General features: G+C 42.7%; 1 protein-coding gene across 2 annotated transcripts in view; it reads left to right on the forward strand.

Moving 5' to 3' along the window:
• UNC5C (unc-5 netrin receptor C) overlaps nucleotides 1-20,689 on the forward strand; it is a 252,247-nt gene that overhangs the window by 188,780 nt on the left and 42,778 nt on the right. For both annotated transcript variants that reach the window (XM_035572335.1, XM_050710351.1), the window contains exon 4: nucleotides 8,615-8,718. In XM_035572335.1, coding sequence (XP_035428228.1) covers nucleotides 8,615-8,718 — 104 coding nt within the window. The remainder of the gene's footprint in view (nucleotides 1-8,614; nucleotides 8,719-20,689) is intronic.

The raw sequence follows: 20,689 nt of genomic DNA on the forward strand, positions 1-20,689 counted from the left end.
GTGCTAAAATGCATTTCCTACTTGTTCATACATTTCTTCTTTATTCTAAGCACATATAATCAGGTGCATTGGAGTCACTAATAGGTTTTGATACAGTTCTACTCAATTTAAACAAATGGACAGAGGAAGGATGAAGTTTGGGTAGCTTTCTCTTTGGCTAAAAAAAAAAAAATCAAGCCCAATATAAAGTTTTAATGTGAATTTTATGTAACAAGGCTGATGTCATTTAACAGGTAAAACCTAACAGGGCACAATTCCTGTTTTAAGGATGAATGATGCCTGAGCGTGTGTGAGCAAGAGCAGAGTTAAACCCACTAGAAAATACATCTGATAAAGACTAAAAAATAGCCTCAGGATTTGACCTAATTTTTAGATCAGATAATAACAGGGTGGCTAAGACAAATTGCTTTGAGCCCATGTGCGCAAAGCAGCCTCACTTTTCATTTGCTCCAGTTTTGTGTTGGTGTAGCCTCACTGACTTCATGACGTTAACCAAGGCTGTCCTTGAGAAAATATAGTGAAAATATAAACCCTAAATCTGCTGTCAGGTTTTGGATTTGTTGAAAACAAGTAAGAAAATAACAGCTTTTTCTGCAACTTCTGTTGAATGATCTTTTTTTGGTGTAACGAATCTGGGGAGTCTCTTCTTTTCTCTTAGTCATTGTCCTAAAATCAAAGTTTGAAAAAAGGAAGGAAGGAAGGAAGGAAGGAAGGAAGGAAGGAAGGAAGGAAACTTATTTTTCATTTTAAAAATATCATTTTAAAAAGCTGTGATGTAGTAAGGAACTGCAGTAGTTAATCTTTTGTATAATTTCATATTAGTTTACTGTCTACTTATCTAGAAGCCTTTTTTTTCCCCAGACACTTTTTTCAAAGGAATGTAGCTAATATATGCATGTCAGATGCTGTATACTGATAAGATAAATGTGGTACAGAAAAGTATGCTAGTTTACCTGTTGGTTTCTCTCTGCTTACAAGGGGTATGCAGTCATACAAAGAAACAGATATAAAAAATAATAATAATAAAAAAAAATCACAGATTCGTTACTGACTGTCAGTTATCTCATCTTTTAGTATTGGGGCTGCAGTGCCTTTCTTCCCCCTGCCTTCACACAACTAAACCAGGCAACCTTATGAGCACGTGCTCCTGTAGCCACCAAAGGCTTTTGTGGGCTACACCAAAACATGCATTTTGTAGCCACCAACGCATATTGCAATAGATATAAATTTGGTGCACAGCAGGATAAAGAGTGAGAGCTGGGAAGGATAGCACTTGAAAGTTTTAATAGGAAGGCATGTCCAGGATGTGCCCTATTAAAAATAACAACGAGAGAATGCTTTGTGCATTTTGATAAGCGAGTTAGCAGAGATAGGACCTTAATTTCTTCTCTGTCCACCATTTCAGTTACTCCTAATAAATATCTGCTTCTTGTAGTTAATGAGGGGATAACTGCATTCCATGGTCTGGAGCTGAGACTGCTGAAGAAACAATGTCAGATCACAGAAAGGGCAGCACGGGAGTTACCTAAGCATTTAACATACTTAGTACAGTAACTCTGCTTTTCCTCTTCACAGGGTTGTTTGTCTGCTGCTTCCCAAATTAACAGGTGTGACCAATTCTCAAACTTAAGGATGCAATTGCAGCAGTAATAAATACACATAAATAAGCAATAAAAATGCCGTAAATACAAATCACATTGTTCTGTAATAAAGACTTAAGGTTTTATAAATTAAGATGGACATTCACTTCATTGTTAGCATTGTTTAAAAACCAAAAGAACCCCTTTACTAAATGTATATGGGTTTAAATCCCCTAGCAGGAGCCTTGAGAATATCCTATGCTAACATGCCCAAGAAATGATCATCTTTCAGTGGAGTCTGTTTAGTGAGTGATGATGAAACATAGATGCAATCAAGAAGTTAACAAAAGTTTGTATACAGTTTGGTCATGATGAGACATATATGTGAGTCAGAGTAGCATATTAGAAGAGCAACAACAACAAAATACCATGTTTATATATATTGTTTGCTGTTTTACTATTTCAGTGTGTTATAAATTCAATTCTACCTGTAAGCTGTAATGTACACTTGGTGTTTGTAATGTTTGTCTTCAGAGCATTTAGTTCATCTGTCATCTAGAGCCAATTGAGGTGTCTTTTGAGCTTCACATTTAGATTTTCTCGAAAGACAAGGAATTTAGATCCTGTCTTCAATAACCAAATAAAGTAATGAACAGTGTTAAGTTTATAAGTTAGTTCTCAGGTTAAGCGTACAAAATAAAACAATATCTAGCTATCAAGTAAAAATATAAGAGGAGGAGAAGGGTGTGATTGATGTGTGCCTGGGAACCCATCTGCTCAGTGAATTCTTTATGAAGTGGGCTTGCTTGGATTTTTTACAGTGGTACCAATATTGAACGTGTTGAGTGGGTACTTCATTATAGACGTAGCCCACGTGGAAGCTATGTTGTAAAAGGCTGTTTTGTCTTGCCAGCACATGGCTGAACTAGCTTAGAGCTGAAGGGGGAGGAATGGGACAAATGATTTTTCAGCAGGCGTGCAGGCGGTGGGTGAGGCTCCAAGCAGCTGCCAAGGGTAAGTGTTATCCCCAGCTGGCTGAAGATGCCATCAGCAGAATGAGGGTCTGGCAGGTGTGCATCTCCCATTTGCTCAGGCTGTGAGTACATAGTGAATAACAGAGGACAGCGGGTCATAGGATCAAACAAAGCATCTTACAGGTGGTAGCCCAGCAAGTGAGGGGTGTTCATCAACTTGTTCAGTACCTGAGGTCAGCAGATGTAGTGTCCTGTGTCCCCAAAACATGTTGTGCTCTTCCAAGTAGTCTTCCTCTGTCCGCATCAGCTGGGATGTGAAAGTTGATGTGGCTTCTTGGCCACCTGAGATGACAGCCAGAGGCCTTGCTCCCTGGGCTGAAGAACTAGAAGCAAGCTCAGCTCAAGCCATGAGGTGCCACGTCCTTGGAAAGGGGGAAGCTTCTTCATCTTTGCTGCTCCTCTCCAGTTTGAGAAGGAGGCTGGGGCAGCCTTACAGTGCCACGACATGTGCCAGATTTGAGCAGTCCCTCCAGAGAAGGAAGGAGAAGCATGGAGTTGTGCACTGAATACAAAGATGGGGTTTTGAGGTGTTGACTCCCATTCCCAGTTCCAGGTATTGATGCTTGGGCCAGCTGCAAGCACAGCCCAGTCTTATCTTCAGTCTCATCCCACAAGCAGCAAGGCACAGAAGTGTGCCTTGGGAGGGAAGTCAGCTTTGATCAATGCCCAGCGTGTGTCTGATACAGCAGGGGACTCTGCAGAGAGAGGCACCCCATTTACAACTGACAGAGGTTTCAGGGGGATCCCCTGGGCTGATGACACTCTTGTGACAGTCTCAGTGGAAGTCTGGTTTGATCTAATTAACAACAAAGACCTGAAACCACACAAGAACAAAATGAAAGAAAAGAGAATTTTTATATATAACCTTTCCATCACTTACCCACCAGTGTGATTGAGCATGACAAAGATTGTAAATTCAGAATTCAGCTGTGAACAGAAGAGAGAGGATGAAGTATGTCTGATAGCACATGGTTTCTTACATTTGGATTGCAGTTCAGTCTCTAATGCTTTTTTTTAGGGGGAAAAAAAAAAAAAAAGGTTTCTCAACTTCACCAGCACCACAGAAAGTGATGGAAGAAGAACAGGATAGTTTTACAATATTATTCATGTTTTTCTAACTCAGCACCAATCAATCATCTATGTTTGGGAAATAAATGCAATGACATATGTTTTTACAAGCACATGGATCCTCTTTCATTACACAGAACATCAGTGGTGTTTTCCCACTCTTTTTCCACAATTATTTTTCTGTTTGGGCATTTATTAGTAGTCTGGATAAAATTAAAACAGCATTGAATCTTGCCTCTTGACAACACTCTCAGCAATAGGAGGTAGACTTGGATTAGAGAGGTTGGCTACCTATTGATATAACAGTTAAAAAAATGCCAAGCCTTATTCCCCCTTTTCAAGTGTTTTACCTGCGTTTTTTGCACATAGTACATTTGGTTTTATATGGATGCCTATGTGTACTGCCTGTAAGAAGTAAACTGTCATATATATGTACTCCTTGTGAAGGTCTTTTCATATTCTTAAAAACTTGTTTCTCTGACGACAGACATCAAATGTATGTGCTTCTCTCAATGGGCATAGCTAACAGGAAAGTTGGATAAAAAATTATGTGGCTTTTCTTTTTGTATTCTTAAAGCTTGCTCATTTTTTTTGAAATATATTTATAGGAGGAAAGTTGGAGTTACTAGAAGGAGCACAGAATAAAGAGTCTTTAAGGTCTACCAAGGGCAGACCTTAAAGACCTATTCTCTGACAGTAATGTGGCATTGTTCTGTTCATTTCTGGTTTACATCTAATTCCTGTCTGACAAGTGTCCGTTTTTCATTCTCATTCATTAGTCACCCTTGCATTAGCACTGACTTGAAGGCATCTGACCTGCCTCTTATCACGTTTCTCAGAAATGATAAAAGATATCCTTAAAGTTTTACCCACCCACCCATCACAGCAAAATACAGAGCAACAGAAAGGAGATAAAATACATTTGGTAAAAAAAAAAAAAAAAAAAAAAAAAAAAAAAAAAAAGAATAAGGTCATTCTGCTCTTTTGTAGAAGATGACAGGTAGAAAATGAACTAAGGACACGCTATGAGTGTGTATAGAAACTGTTACCTTTAGCAGGTGAAAATGCAACTTTTGAGCTGTTTGTAAGCTAAATATGCATTAAACTTAAAAGGAATTTAACAATGCATCAAAATTAAGCTCTAATGCCCCTCTTCCCCAAAAGCATAGAAATTCAGGAATAAAGTTAACAATATGGCATACACTGAGATTTTGATTTCCCATTACACTATTTCAGTTTTATGCTTGTGGAAATTCTCTCATTTCAATGCAGCTCTGAATGCAGCCATCTGTCCTTAACAGAGAGGCTTGCACAGAAGTATTTCAGGAGTCTCGGATGAAAGTCTCATCTTAAGTATGCTGTAAATGTGCTGCAGTATATGCCACAAGAGCCCCCTCTGAATTTACTAAGACTCTACGTTAGTAAAGAAAATAGTCTAGCTCAAGGTGGCGGACCAGAATTTTAATTCTTGTCCTTGTTTTCTTTTTATGAAGAAAGCCTTGAAGAGAAGTTAGAGGCAGAGGGAAAAATCTGATGGTGGTACAGGCTGTCCCCCGGGCCTGGCGGTGACATCCTCACCTGTGGCTGGGTGCAGTATATGAAGGAGCCCACAAGCAGAACAAGGTGGACCTTTCAGCATCGCTTTCCACCAGGGCTTGCTCCACTCTGAAGTGATGAGCTGTGGCAGCAATGCTACCTGTATAATGGCAGTATCGCTAATGCAATCAGGGATTATTCTTCATTACTAAAATCATAATGGAAAGAAAGTGCAGGTGCACTAAATAAGTGTCTCTCCCTATTGAGGGTGAGGGGGTAGAAGGCTCTCTCACCATCATGTTAACAGGGCTGCTGCTGACCTGAAGCTTTAATAATTCACACTGCCTCTTCACAGACAAAGAGGTCCTGACAGAGAATGGATCAAATGTTTTATTGTTGTGTTGTTTTTTTTAAGGCATATTTTCTGAAGATTGTTAAAACTTTTTTTTTTTTTTTAATGGGATGTATTTTATTTGTCTTTTACCATTCTTTGGGAAAATGTATCCTTTCTGTCCTTGCTTGCAAGCAATCGTAACTTCTATGACACTTCCGAAAAGTGACAAATGTGTTTGAAAAGGCTCCATTTGGATAAGATCCAAAGTCCCTCAGTACATTAGCAAGCTCACCCACTCCTGGTCGATAGCGTGAAGTTGCCGTGATGACTGTAACTGTTAAATGGAAAAGGAAGCTGAAGACTGAAGAATTAGAAGGAAGTCTTTATCTACAGAAATCACGCTGCAAGGGCCATAGGAAAAAGGATTCATTTCAAAACTCAGTGCTGTACCAGCAGGGACTTTCATGATAGCTACAGAAGGTGAGGAAATCGTTTGCCCAGGCCCTCCACTTCTTCATCATTTAAAAACCCACCTTATTAACTTGCTTGTCTTTTGCAACCAGTGAACCTAATGCCTGCTTAGGTAAGAAGTGCCCTGCACAGGTGCCATCTGTAGCTATTTGTAGGTGGCAGGGCTGCAGCGGAAGGTGGTGGGTAGCTCTGGCTGCATGAAGCTGTAAACGTGGGAGGGAGCTAACAGAATAGGGGATAAAAGCTCCCAGTCTTGTAAATACACAATTATGTACTTTTTTTTTTTCTTTTCCAAATGAGTATCATTTACTCAACAGTACCTAATGGCTCCTTTGAGAACATTGCTGTCTATTATGTCAAGGCCCCTACTTAGCGTATTTTTAGTTTGTGGATCATTGACCCACTGCAAAGCAGTGGTGCTGCTCAAGTGCTTCACGCCAGGCAAGGCTCTGCAGCGTGGGAGGGGAGCTGGGGGAGCCGCATCCCCTGGGATTCCTCTTGCCTCCCGTAACTGTACTGCGGCACTACCCAGGGAAAACAGGCCATGCGTACCTAGCAGTTCCAGCTGCTGAGAATAAAGAGGGTAAAGTGTTAGGTTTTTTGTTTGCTTTTTTGATTATTATTTTTTTACTGTTATTACACATTTTTAGACTTAATGCTGTTTACTTTTGTTTGCATTAAAATTGGTGGGGTTTTTTTGGAGGTGAGCATTTCGTGAGTGAGGTGATTGCTGTGCACACGTGAGGCTGCTGGAAACTTCAGAGCTCTATTAATGTTTCAGGAAGGTAGGGAGGACAGTAAATCAATGTGTCAAGGAAAAGCCTTGGATTATTATCTGTCTAATCTGGCTCTACTGTATTCATCCCTCCATATCTGAACACATGAATGCTTTTATTAATGAGCCATTTATTGCTGTGCTTATATTCTTCTATTACCAGCAGTATAATAACTTTCTCACTTATACTCATGATATTAGAGCACAGTACATCTGTTATAATTGTCCATAGCATGTACATATGTGTACATTATGTGTATTAAAGTATACCTGATGTGGAGGGAATTCTTCTCCACTGGAGATATCTGTGGAACTAGCAGTAATATAGTCCGAGTTATCTCTAATCTAAAGCAAACTGCTTTAACCCAGCATTACATGTGCCCAGGATATGTACCAAGCATAAAGGATCTATGAGGAGCCTGGACCACAGGAAAAGTGTCGTGTCCCAAGAAATCTAGCAGCTCCTGAAAGATCTGCCCATCTGTGCATTTAACGTGTAGAAGTACAGAAGTACAGTGAGCAAAATCAGGGGTTGTGCTTGGAGTGACTCCCACCCACAGAGGGGATCTGGAGCATTTTGTTGTTACCCAAATTGAGCTGTACAGCCCTGGCTAGCCTGTCAGAGAGAGTGGGATGAAGCTGGTAATGCTGGGGCTGGCAAAACCGTGGGAGCTACATACAGGTGTCAGGGACAGACCTAATCTCTCCGGTTGTCTTGCTGTGATTCCTGTCACATGAAGTAGCCTCACTGGCCCAGAGTACTACCAGTGTGTCAAGGATGCCAACAGACACAACAAGGCGAAGCTTGACATGTCATCCAACAAAATTACCAGTTCTGTCTTCCATGTCGTAGGTTAAAGCCCACTACGTCAACATCTGAGGTTAAAATGGTGGATTTTTTTGCTCGTTTTCTAAAGCCAGACCAGCTCTTTGATCTGGATTCCAACATGGCCCCGTGTCCACCTGCAGCAGGAACAGGCAGCAGGGAAGAGTGTCCCCAGCTGCTACTGGGGCTGAATGCTCACCTTTCCCTCTCCACCCTGGCACAATGAAGAGTGTGTCAGACCATGGTGGAAACATGGATCCAGTGGTAAGATAGGAAATTCCCAAGTCCATTTTACCACCGATGCAAATATGTTACAAAAGTGTACAAGAAATGGCAAAGTGAACTGCTCCAAGATCAGGAGACACATTTGGTGTTGTCTCTGCCTGTGACATTTCTGTGGTGCTGTGCAGGGAACCAAGCATGGTTCAGCTATACATTATGGCTAGTGTTATCTATTTAATGTTACAGGGATAATGAGACAGTGAAGACAAAGTAGCTAAAGCTGTAAAGTTAACGTTTATAAATTAAAAATGGCAGCACAAACACTTTAAATCATGGGTTTAGGATAACTCAGCTTATGTGCTTTAGTTTTACAGGTTTTTATAATTTCCTTTAACTTTCTTTAGTGTTTCACTGGCATAGCTTAGCGAACATAAATTACCTGAAGATGGGATTTCTTTTTCCTTTTGTTCTGTGACTGACTGAACATGACCTTTCACAGTGAGGCCTTGGTTCTTGGCTGGGTTCACGTGTACTACCACAGTATAAATAATAAATCCACTATGAAACCTCTGACCATTTAATGCTTGAATGAAGTGAAAACATGTCTCGGTGTTGAGTGCTCCACTTTCCAGGGAGCAGATATGCTATTTTCTCTGGTTAGTAAGACCTCTCACATCTTAGGCAGTACAGCAATCACATGTGATACGCACCACCAGCTATTAATACTATTAATTTGCCTTCCTTCTCCCCCTCTTTCTCCCTCCCCAGATCTCCGGAAGACTTTTGAGCAGGAGCCCCTGGGGAAAGAAGTGTCCCTGGAGCAAGAGGTCCTGCTCCAGTGCCGTCCCCCTGAAGGCATCCCAGTAGCTGAGGTGAGCAGCAGTGGCATTTTGCCCCAAGCAGCTGGCATTTGGGTATCCTAACTGAGGCCTGATCGGTGGCTAATGGGGCAGGGAATGAGGGCATGTCATGATGAATGGGTGGTAACAGAGAGCTGACTGCCTGCTGCTGGTAGACAGGATTGATCGGAAACTGATTAATGGCTTTGGAAGCGATTAAGGTGTCTTGCTGGGCAGAGCTATAGGAGGTTTGGTTTCAGGTTTTTGTTCTCTGTCAGAAATCGTAGTTATAACTGGTGTCCAAAGGACACGTAGCTGGTGGGGCACACCAATACCATCCTATTACCTTTCCTTGGCCTTTTAGAGAAAAGGCCATTTCAGTTATTGAAAGAGGCATCTTTCAAACACGCTATAAAGACATTTTAATTCTTTGTTTGCTAGATTTTATTTCCCTCACATGTTTGTGCATATACTTGTGTGTGCACCGGCTGGCCAGCTAGGTGCAAGAGGATGTATCATGGTCCAGTATGGGTTCCCAGGTGGGGCAGCACAAGGTGGGGGCAAGTAGGGGATGCATCTGCAAAATAATCCATTTTCTTAGGCTTATCTGTATTTCTCACTGGCATTTAAGTAATAGAGAGTGGGTAGCCTTCCATCCACCTGGCAGGAGCAAACCTACTCTTCACCAAAATACGTGTCCCCGGGCAGCAGAAGGTTGCTCTGCCTAAGTGCAGTGGTGGCTCCAGCCAAAGATGGCTTCGGCTCATTGCTCACGGGAGGGGGGTTTCTGAGTCACAGGGGAGCACTGAAATCCTAAATCTGCTTCTGCTGTTCAGAGAAAAATTGATTGTTAATGATGGTAATTCCCCTATCTGAATTCTCCTCGGTCTTCCTCTGCCGCGCAGAGAAGGAACTGTTGCCAATTTGCATTAGGATAAGTTAGGCTGTCATGGCTAAGTAGCAAACTGGTTGTCACTCAGTGCTGATGACTGATTTCTCAGGAGACAAAACTTAAAGTGTTACCTCCCCAAGTTCAGGTTTAGTTGGAATTGCAGAAAAGTGTCCACAAACATCAGAGGGAATAATTAGCATAGACTTCTCCTCTTTCCTTTTTCCTTAGGCTGTTTTCTCTCGCCTTTAAGAATCCCAAAACTGTAAAGAGCATTTAGGTCTGCTGAGCCAGCCTGCTGACAACCTCAATGTTAATCAGTTGGCTTTCCCCAAGAACTTATCAGCATTTTTTTTTTCCTTTCAGATGCTCCTTTACCTCAAATCAATTTGCCATTGTGCCTTGATGAGTATTTGAAATGGGATAGGCTATTCTGGAGGTGCAGATCATTACCTTTGCTAGAAACTGAGATTGGTCATGACAGGTTTTTTTGAGTGTGGTGTTACAAGCACCTCTGAAATGTTGGCGGTGAGCACAGGTATTCCCATGGAAAGGTCTATAATGCCTGGTCAGGTGGCCAGGACCCAAACAGCATGATTTAGCATGCTATGTGGAAGGAGAGCTCTCTCTGCTGTTATAAAAAATTCTGCATGAACCATTACTACTTGTAACTGTTATTCTTAAGTCAAATTATATCTGTCCTCCTTCCACCAAGCAGCTGTAAAGGCAAAAAAAAAAAACGTGCTGCACTTGCCATGTCTGCTTCCTAGTACAACATCTCCCAAGGAAGTGATCTCTGAAAAGATCCCCTGTGAGCGGCTTTCATAATAATTGCACTTTTTCCTGCCTCCAAGTATCCTGGCTCACTTTGTCAATAGCAGAGATTCATGACTCTACATTAACAGGCTCTGAATCTTATTTGTACCGTGGTCAGGGCAGACACCAATTAACACTTGGCAAGCTCCAAAATCATATACTCCCCATCTGACATTCAAAAGAGCCATTCTCAATGTTGTATTTTTTTTTCTCTTCTGACTTTTGAAGTCGGGAGGAGATCAAACACCCAGATTGGACAGCCGCCTAATACAGCCTCTTTGTAGATTCTTTCCAACACTATTAAAAGAACAAAGACCTGAACACTAATGAATATGAATACCTTAATGTGACACTTTATTGCAGCCACTTGGTTAAGCTGGTAAGATAAATTTTAAAAAATGGCAAGATGAAAGGTAACTCGGTGGGTTGAAGGATTACATGATTATTTTAATTTAGAGATGAATGAGTTCTTTGTTTAAGACTTCATTTATTTGTTCAGAGAAGTTTCTGATATGGTGGTACAGGTAACTAAGTAAGAAAGGACTTGGGAGAAGGCAGGCAGCAGACTGAAGCTTTTTTGCACATTGGAGAAAGTCTGGTTTGATTCCAGGTAGAGTAGGGTGTCATAAATGCTGCAGCTATCAGCAGTATTTCCAAATGCTTTAGTGACCATGTACCTCAGACTCTTCCCACTCTGGGCACTATGTTGTGTTTTGGTGTTGTTTTTTTTGACTTACTGGCTTCTGCAACAGTCACTGGCTTTAGCAACAAAGAGGGAAGAAAACATTACACTATGAAACTGTACAAAATACACATTCATTGTGACATCATATTGGAGTCCAGAGTCCTGGAGTCTTCCACTTGTTTTTTTGTTTGTGTTTTTGTTTGTTTGTTTGTTGTTGTTGTTGTTTCTCTTTTTATTATTATTATTATTTAATTCTGATTAATCAATTAAATTTTATTTATTTATTTCTCCTGGTGTTTCCAAGTGGTGGGAACAACCACACTTAGGGATAAATTCTTTTCTCCTTTTGGTAACGAGGGAATTTAGTCCTATAATTGCCAACATATTTAATTGCAGTTAACTGTGTCGAGCTCTTATGGATCAATGCTGGAGCAGTTCTTGTTATTGAAAGGCTGAAGCACATAACAGCCTTCAGCTGCTCGAGAGGGCAAGAAGGACAAAGATCGAGATGGGCAGGCAAAGCTTTTAAAGCAGCACTTACCAGTCCCTCAGATCCACTAGGACATGATGAGCATTAGTGTAGACTCAGATCATGGCCACTGAAAAGAAACTTCAAGATCCAAATAGAAGCAGAAGAGAAGGGTATGTGTTAAACTACACCAGCCTCATGTCCTGAGGTCAAATCAAAGTACATCCTGCTTGTTCACTTGGGACAAACTAAGAAGCAGGGGGTTTGCTTGGTCACTAGGAAAATCAGATCAGCTTCTCTGTGGTCATATACCTCTACCCACCAGCCCTGACCAGCATCTGTGCCAGCTGCTCCATGGCATACGTACCTACTCCTAGCATTATAGCTGATATCAAGCTGAACCTACCTACAGATTCTGAAATGCCCGGGGAAGTGTTTTGCCTTTTCCTGTACCTGGCCCTGATGAGCAGGCGTGGTTACACTGAGGTTTCCACATACAGCTGAAGGGTAAAGGGGCAAATTCACATTGGCCTACCTTGAAGAAAAAAAAAAAAAAAGAAAAAAAAAATGGAATGAGAGGAATGGAAATGAAAACAAGCAAAAACACTAGCTCCATGCTTCCTTGCCCTGTGCTTTTTGTCAGTGGAGAGGAATTGGACAAGGCACTGAGATAAGCAGTCTGGCCCGACAGAGTCATCGAGAGCTGCCAGTGCTAGGCACCGCTGGAGATTAGGCAGTCCCAGCTCCCTGGTGTCACACAAAACATCCATTTCAGTTCTACTCTGTTTCACGTGTGCATTTTTTCAAACTTAACCTGAGAAGCCAGGAACAATCCCATTCTGCAGTGCTCCAACAGGAATGACAAAATTATTAGCAATTAATCCCCTATTTCATTTAATTTGTTCTTTGAAAGATGCCAGCATCATATTGCACATGGTAAAATACAGTCAGAGACACTGAGTCACAGCAAATTAGGTCACTGAGATAGGATATAGATCAAAGCATCAATAAGATGTAAGATTGGTTAACATGCCATAAGCTGCTAGACGAACTTCTGCATTGAAATGTGTGATTTGCTGCACCTTCACCAGGGGGATAATTGCTTCTTTAATTATAATTGAAGTGTTTCACGGAGGAGTTTAACTGGAGAGCAGAGTGCAGCATGCAGTTTGGTGACCCATTTGAGTTTAAAACATGACATAGTATTTATCCACATCCACGTCTCTAATTAGGAATTAGCGCAAGGATGAAAGCATCCCTCTGTCAAGAGGCAGACCAAGGTGTTTTGCTGAGTCAAGATGACTGTGACATGGGCTTCGTTGAGCTGTCATTGCATGGGGAAAAGCTGGTGGAGGCTGAAGACTTCTTTAAATAGGCAGCATCAGGTGGCTGCTCCATCTAATTGATTATTAATATGACTGCTGTTTGCCTCCTTTCATGAGAGAGGCTTATATTTTGCTGCAGTTGTCCCTTAATTGGAAGTTCATGTGTATGCATTTCCATGCAGGTGCGTGTCACTGAGACAGAGTTTATATTCCCAGCAGGAAAGTGAGCTTAAAGAGAAAGGGAGTGGAGCAGTTTGTGGGCACAAATACTAATTAGCTGCGAAGCAGCACTGCCCTTTGCAGTGCCTTGCAGCACACAGCTGAATGCCTTCAGGTGTCAGAAGGAGGAAGATGAGGAAGGGGGACATGGATTTGTCTGTGGGAGGAGCACAACCCTTTTTCTCTCTTTTGCTATCAAATTCCAGCAGAGGCTTCAACCGTCGGTGCTCCATGCTCATCTCTGGTGTTGGTGGGTGATGTACATTGCCTCTCCTGAATCAAATTATGTGGTAAGAGAGGAAAAATGCACTCCAGAAGCTCAAAGCAGCTATTTTAGTTCCCAGGACTGATTAAGGTTTATTTACCTAAAGCCTCAAGGGTGGATGCTGGTTGATGGGAGGTCTGTGCTGTGCTTCAGTGTTGCTGGCACAACAGATTGACACCCAGCTCCTACATTGACTGTCCTGAGTCAGAGAGGAGCAGGGAGGTGAATAAGCTCTGTGGTGCAAAGGAGCCCTAACTCCTGCTCCAAGGACTGCCTGTTCATTTTGCCCTGTAGAGCTGGTGGATAAGGTCTGGCAGTGCAGGGATGTCCTTCTTCAAAAACACAGGATAAAGCTCCCTGTATTTGTCAGTGTCTGGTCCTGTACATATCTGTTCCTTCTGCAGCCCAATCTATTTGTGGGTGGCAGGGGCACTATTCTGAGAAGCAAGAAATAGCTTACACCCTGCTGCTTGAGAACAGGCTTGCATTCGGGTCTTGTTCTTTCTGGGAAACGTGCTGACTGCTAGGTTATTTCTTCATTTGTTATGCATTTATATTTACCTTATGCATATTTTTGGAAGCTACACAATGTTGGGGGGCAGATTTTGGCAGCACCTATTGATGAGGCTTTGTGTTTTACGTTCCCTACTGGTTCATTTCTGTGGTGCAGAAACCCCTGCTGAGATATGTAGCTCTTCAGGCAGGACTGAGTTTTTTGAGACCTGAGTTTTCTGTGGTTTCTAATCCTACCCTTTTTCTTTCTAGTGCAGTTCTGCTGACACCATTGTAAGTGAGGGCAGTGCTTGCTCCTCAGTGAGTTAAGCTGTTGTTTGCTTAAATCTCACCACAAGCAAAGATGGTCTGTGGGACTGGAGAACAGTCAGGTTTGTAGTTCCTCCATAAAATATTGCGATGGGAGGTGTTCTGCATGACTGGTGACACACACCCTGCTAACCTATCCTCTCTACAGCTTTCTTTTTGTGGTGAAGGTGGCTCTGAGATGCTAGTTTAGCTAAGACTAACTCCCTCTCCTTTTCATAATGTACTCAGAAAAAGCAGTGTTTTCCCTTTATACGTATTTTTTTTGGAAGATATACAATGTGGGATATAGATTTTGGCAGCATTTTTGATGAGGTAGACGAGCATATCTCCAAACTGCTCCCTTAGAGAAGGTAGCTTCACTGGAGATACTGACCCTGGAGATACTACTCCGTACACCTACAGCATTAGTCCATCAGGTTCTACTTTGACAAAAGCTGATCCTAGTTCCTAATAGCCAAGTCTTCACAGTGCCTGAAGTGTGAGAGTTACTTCTGACAGTGGTTTGTGGAGCTTGAGTTCTCACTAGCATTCACAGCAGTAGTATTTGCCTCGGTCAGTTCTTCTGGCAGTAGCCTGTTCAGATTTAGTGCTACTTTAGGTGTGAAGAATTATGATGCTTCCACGTTTTAAGAGAGGTGCTTTCAAAATTTGGTCTGTAGAGCACACACATTAGCTGTAACTCAAGAGTTGTTTGATCAGGTTTTGTTGGGTTTTGCTCAGGAATTTCCAGGTGCTTCTAGAGCTGATGTTCTTCTTTCAATAAAGTGTGCCCCCTGACTGAAAAAAAAATCCTGCATACCTTTAAAATCAGTAAGGGGAGTTGTTCATGTGACAAATTCAGAGGGGACAGGAAAGGGATTTAGAGACTACAGTCACCCTCAATATCTTTTTCCCCTATTGAATTTAATGATTGTGAAAAGCATATACCTCCTATCTATCCATCTACCCATCACGGGCATATTCAAAGTACCACAGACTTCACACTGATAACCTCTTTAAAGCAGTTTCCAAACGAATAACCTGTTTAAAGTGGTTTCCAAACAGAAAATCCCCAGTCACCTTGGGATTCATGGAGTCCAGCTGCCCACGTGGTGCCAAAAATGCCAACCAACACACATCAGCTGTAGCACCTCCATCCTAACCCCCCTGTTTCAAGCAGGAAAAGGAGCATAGCATCTCTTGTGGGCCTCAGGGCATCCACCATGGGTTTCAGTTCACGATGCCACGATATTTGAATTTACAGCTCTATGATACTAAGTTCTCCGCCTGCAATTACCTGAGACATGCAGTCCACCTCAGCCTTGGAAGTTTCCTCTGTGAGGCTTTACTTCCCCATTGTGCACAAAGCGAATCTGTAATAGGGCCAGAGACTTCCAGCAGCTGTACGCACACCCTGCATAGGTTTTAGTACTCAGGCAGCAGGCTGGATGTATCTGCAATTAAGGAAGTTTTTCCACAGCAGGAACACAAATTCCCCTTATTGGCAGCAGAAGCAAAGAACAACTGAACAAAATGTCACTGCAGTTTGCATTTTCCATCTCATTCTCAATATGTATTTTGCAATCTCTCATTTCTGTAATCTCAGCCTCCTTGGAGGCTACTTTTTTCCTTATAAAAAAAAAAATAAACAAAAACTTAGGCAGGTACAAAATGTATTTCCAGCAACTAGCATGCGAAGGACAGCATCCTTTCGTTGCTGGGATGAAAGTGTACATTTGAAACCAAATCCAAAAGTCAAATAACATTCTTCAAAGAGGCACTCGAGTCTCAATATACCTGAAATAGCTGTTGGCTCAATAGTGCATACGAAAACTGCTAGAGTTTTCTCAGTCTCACTTGGGCATCTTGTACTCTGTCCAAAACAGTAGTTAGCGTCACAAATGTTTTATTCTTACTGCCACACGTAGGGAACATGACCTGAAACACCAGCACAGTTGGGAGATGAGTTCGAATGCAGTCCTGCAGTTCTGGCAAGGCATGGGGAGGGCAGGGTCGCAATCGTTTCACATCCTGGGATCCTGGCTCATCTTTTACTGAGGCAAATCTCTCATTGCTCCCAGCCATTTGCATCTTGTTCGTACTGGAGAACTGCACTCCTGGGCATCAGAGGGTTTTGCCTGTGCCTGGAGGGGTGGTAGAAGGCTTGCTGTTTTTGGCAGGTGCTCTCAGCTCTGAGGATGAGACTGGGGCAGGTTGGTGGGGCGGAGAGAGCAGGATCCAGGACTTGCACCCTGCTGAACTTCCTTGAGATGGTGAGAGGTGTAAGGAACAACCAGAGGAGCTTACATCCCTTTTCCATTCTTCATCTCTCTCAGAACAGCTGTGCTTCTACTCCACCAGCTTCTAAAACAGTCACGCATACAGAAGTGTGCCAAGAGATTTAAGTACCTGGTAATGCTAGCAACTCGGCATGGCTAAATTTGTGTCAGCAATTAGCCTCCATAATAGGTTTTCCCGTGTACGTAATCGCTGGTGTGATTTATGTTCTCTGTGTTCCTTTAGCCCGCACAGGAGCCTGGCCCTGCTTTGCACGCTTTAGTCTTTGCTGTGTTATTTCAGGCTGCTGCTGGGAGCGACATGCAGCAGCTCGGGTCTGGCCACAGCTCTGAGGTGCCACTGTCCCGGTGGCTGTGGGTTTTCTGCTCTCGCTCTCACACTTTTCATGTCGGGTGGCATGTGGCAGGTTCCCTCTGTTAATTAGAACAAATGTGCCAATTATGTTAATGTATCTCCCGATACCAATCAGCGAATAATTAGAGACAACACATCTGTCTCTCACCAGGGAGTTGGATGACAGGGAAAAAAAAAAAAAAAAAAAACATGCTACAAGGTATGCTGCTCTAAATTAGAGCCGCGTCGGGCTGTGCGTTTCCTCAGCTGGTCGCAGGGACGGCTGCGCCTCACGGCAGCAGCAGCTACGTGCAGAGTCATCGCAGCTGGCAGGAGCCGTGTGCCCGTGCAAGGTACTTGCAGAGGGCTGAGCAGCTCTGGCCAGCCGCTAGCAGGTGCTAGTTGTGCTCCCCACTTGCCCTCTTTTCAGCCTGTGCAGTTGCTGCGGGTCAGAAGTTGCAGTCACACCATTGCAGAGGGTCCTTCTCTTGCTGGTCAGCCTGCAAATGTTTAACAAATAAAAATATCTTTGCTGGAAAATAACAATAGAAGGAGTAATCTCATGCTGGCTTTGTTCTGCAGGGCTGGTGTGTGTGAAAAGCCAGTTGAGAGTTGTTGTAATTTTCCATAGCTGGCATCTCCAGGACAGAGCACTTACCCCATCCTTTGTGGCAGTGTTGTGGCCAATAACAGGATTCCTGTTACAATAAAGAGAAAATGATGCTCAGACTTATTCTATACATATGCACAGCTAAGCACGTATTTATTAACAGTAGTTAGAGGGACATGCATTTAATGGGATAGACAGAGCTAGACATCTGTCGAAGATTCTTTGTGACTGTAGCCAGTAAATACATACTCTCAATATAGAGACAAAAGCAAATATCTACTTTATAAATGTCTTCAAACATCTACTCTAGAAATGTCTTCTCCAGGGAAGACACTGAAAAATGGAGACACAAGAGCAGGATTTGGCCAGACCCTGAAGACAGGCATCTTGTGGACCTCAAAATGTCCATGGGTATCCTGCTGCATCTCCGTCTGCTCGCCCAGACAGGTACAGATCTCCAGCACACAAGTGTCTGGTGCTCCTCTGGTCTTGTGTGAGCAGCACGGCTCCCCCAGGGCACCAGTCACCATCATTCAGGCAGCTGAATTAAACTCAGGATGAGTTTCTGCACTGACTGGATTAACAACCTGCTTCAGTGAGGGGGCTGCACCTTGGGGAATGACACGGCATCAAAAGAGATCGTCGCTTTTGACTTCGGTAATAACAGTTTGCATACTTGTCACTCATAAATCACACTGTCTCACTCCGCTCTGCTCTCTTCTGTTTTGTGTTTGACACCGGATCAGTTCCCATACATGTGACAAAACAGCCCTGCTCTCACCAGTTCTGGTTACCTCAAGAAACAAATCTGGCTCTGGACAGAGGTCCAGCAGTGCTGAGCACTGCAGCCAGTGAGTGAGCAGCTCCAGAAAAAAAAAAAGAGTCCATTAGTAACTGCAAATGTATACTAACAAAATTCTCATTTAAATGTTGTAGTGTGTTTTAATTAGTTAACGTTTGTACAAGGACTGAAGGAGAAAACATAAGAGCTAATTAGTGCTGGAGTGGTGTGCTCTTTTTGTGTTGCCCTTTATACTGACGTGTATAAAAGGAGTCTCCCTTCTCTTGTCATCTCAGCCATCTTTTCTTCAGTTCCTCCCATCAGATATCATGATATTTTGCTACGTGAACAGACTTGTGGCATCATGAAAACCCAGATACCCAGAAGAAGAATGAATTAGGTGTGTTAAAGAACTGTCTAGTAAAAGAGATGGGGTTTAGACATGCACAAACAGTACTGATGTACTGGCAAAACAGATTTTTCAGAAAGAAAAAAAAAAAGACATCCTGTTGTTCTGCAAGCTTAATGTTTTATTGTTAGCAAATTCTGTGAGCCATTAGGTGAAAAGGATCTTTTTCCCAAGCGATTTGATGAAGAGCCAGAGGCAATATACTGAATTATGTAGAGCCTTTTTTTTTTTTTTTTCTGATATTGGCAACTCTTATTTTCATATCCTCTTCAGTTTTCTTGCAGGGATGAAAGGGAATTTAATGCTCATAGCTTTAATTTTGTCTAATCAGCTGAGACCCAGGCTGAATATGCATGCCTGTGCTTTTGTGGAGAGAGAGAGAGAGAGTGTTGTAGAGTGCTGCTGTTTATTGAGCCTTTGGGTAGTGGCAAGGGGTGCTGGTGTATATACTTGCATGAGCATGCCAGGAAAATGTTGAACTGAGCCTCAGACCATGATGTAAGCGTGGTCCTGTCCTGACTGATGTCCCAATGTCCTCATCGTGCAGAGCACAGAAAAAGTATTGGTGGATCTGGAGGGGGTACACAGCTCTGGCAGTGCATGTAGCACCTTTTAGAGTCCTAGTACAAGTCTGCACTCTGTCCCAGAAATATATAATGGTATTGAAAAACAAGGAAGACGCTTGGTTTGTGTGAGAGGCAGGGGTTAAGTAGCAGCCTTCCGCTGGAGGAGAGGCAAGCTGCTGGCTTGTTTTTCATTCTTGGATGCATGCAGACTTGACCTGTGGGTGAGGAAGGAGCTAGACGTTGCCATTGACTGAACAGGAATCTGTCTGTCTTGATTATACCTGAGAGCAGTTAAGATTCAAGAAAGGAGGAAGAACAATTTCAGCCACCCTGGCAAGGAAAACCAGGTTATTCACTAAGAGCTTGTATCTTCCATGGCAGATAAAATGCGAATGCTGCAGTGATAGAAACACAGCTTTGAATGTTTTGTGTTTTTTTCTTCCTCTCCCATTTCCTGTCCATTTCTACAGCCCTTTTTGCATTACGAGTTTTGGGTTGATTTCGGGATATGCGAATGCTTAGGCGAGGCGGTGCATCAAAGTGGGGTTTGCAAGAACAGGTCTTGGCAGTTAGCACCTCTTGGGCCCAGCGGGCTGATTTTGTTTATATTTTTCTTCCTTTCATTAACTCTGGGCACAAGCTGAAATGATCCAGTGACATGAAGGCCCTGCTTTGATCCATCCAGGGCGCCAGTCCCTTCCTTCAGAGCATGCCCGGTTCAAAGGAAAGCAAGCTACTAGGTTCCAGCCAAATTACATTAGGGTGGCTCGCAGCAGTCAGCTGGGATATAATAAGGTGTTTCTTTAGGAAGGCAATAAAAAGAACATTGTCAGAATTTAAAAACGTATGTAAAATATTTTTCTGTATAACCAAGGAGATTGCACTTTATTAAAAATATATATGGCTTAAATAAATAAAAGAGATAACTAAGCACTGATGTAGTCTTTGTAAGCCTCTATTTCCTTGGTAACTATCTCTAATTCGTTCAACCCTCACTGCAGCAAAACAATATCATGCAAGTATGTGTGAGTGTATGTAGACTGAAAAATATTGATGTCTGCAGTCTGTTAGCATGACCTACTCTGGCATAGGGCCTCCCTGTGTTAGACCCTGTGCAGGTACATACAACGTTACTGCATTACTAGTTAAGATGTAGAAAAGAACGGGTGAGACCTGGGCTGCTTTAGGGTTTCCAATAGTGTAAGAGAATTTTCTGCTTGTAGATATAGTCCTAAGGTATCATATTCCACATTCGTGCCTCAGACTCTGAAGGTGTAGATCAGCTATTTGTCTCTACCCAGCAGCTCTGCCCTCTGAACAGGCACTGATATTTTGCAGGCAAGGCATGGCAAGTATTGGGTGGGATGGTGGGAAGGAAGAGGGCCTGAAGGGAAAGGCAGGTGTGAGTGTTGCTCTCCCATGTTGCCGCCATGGTGTTTTATTTCAGCTGGCAGCATGCAACAGGTGAGTCCTTCATAGTGTGGCTTGACTTGTAGAGCTCTCTGGGATGAGCATAAAAATCACAGGTACTGTGCTTG

This window comes from Cygnus atratus, chromosome 4 (genome assembly GCF_013377495.2).
Source record: "Cygnus atratus isolate AKBS03 ecotype Queensland, Australia chromosome 4, CAtr_DNAZoo_HiC_assembly, whole genome shotgun sequence".
NCBI lineage: Eukaryota > Metazoa > Chordata > Aves > Anseriformes > Anatidae > Cygnus > Cygnus atratus.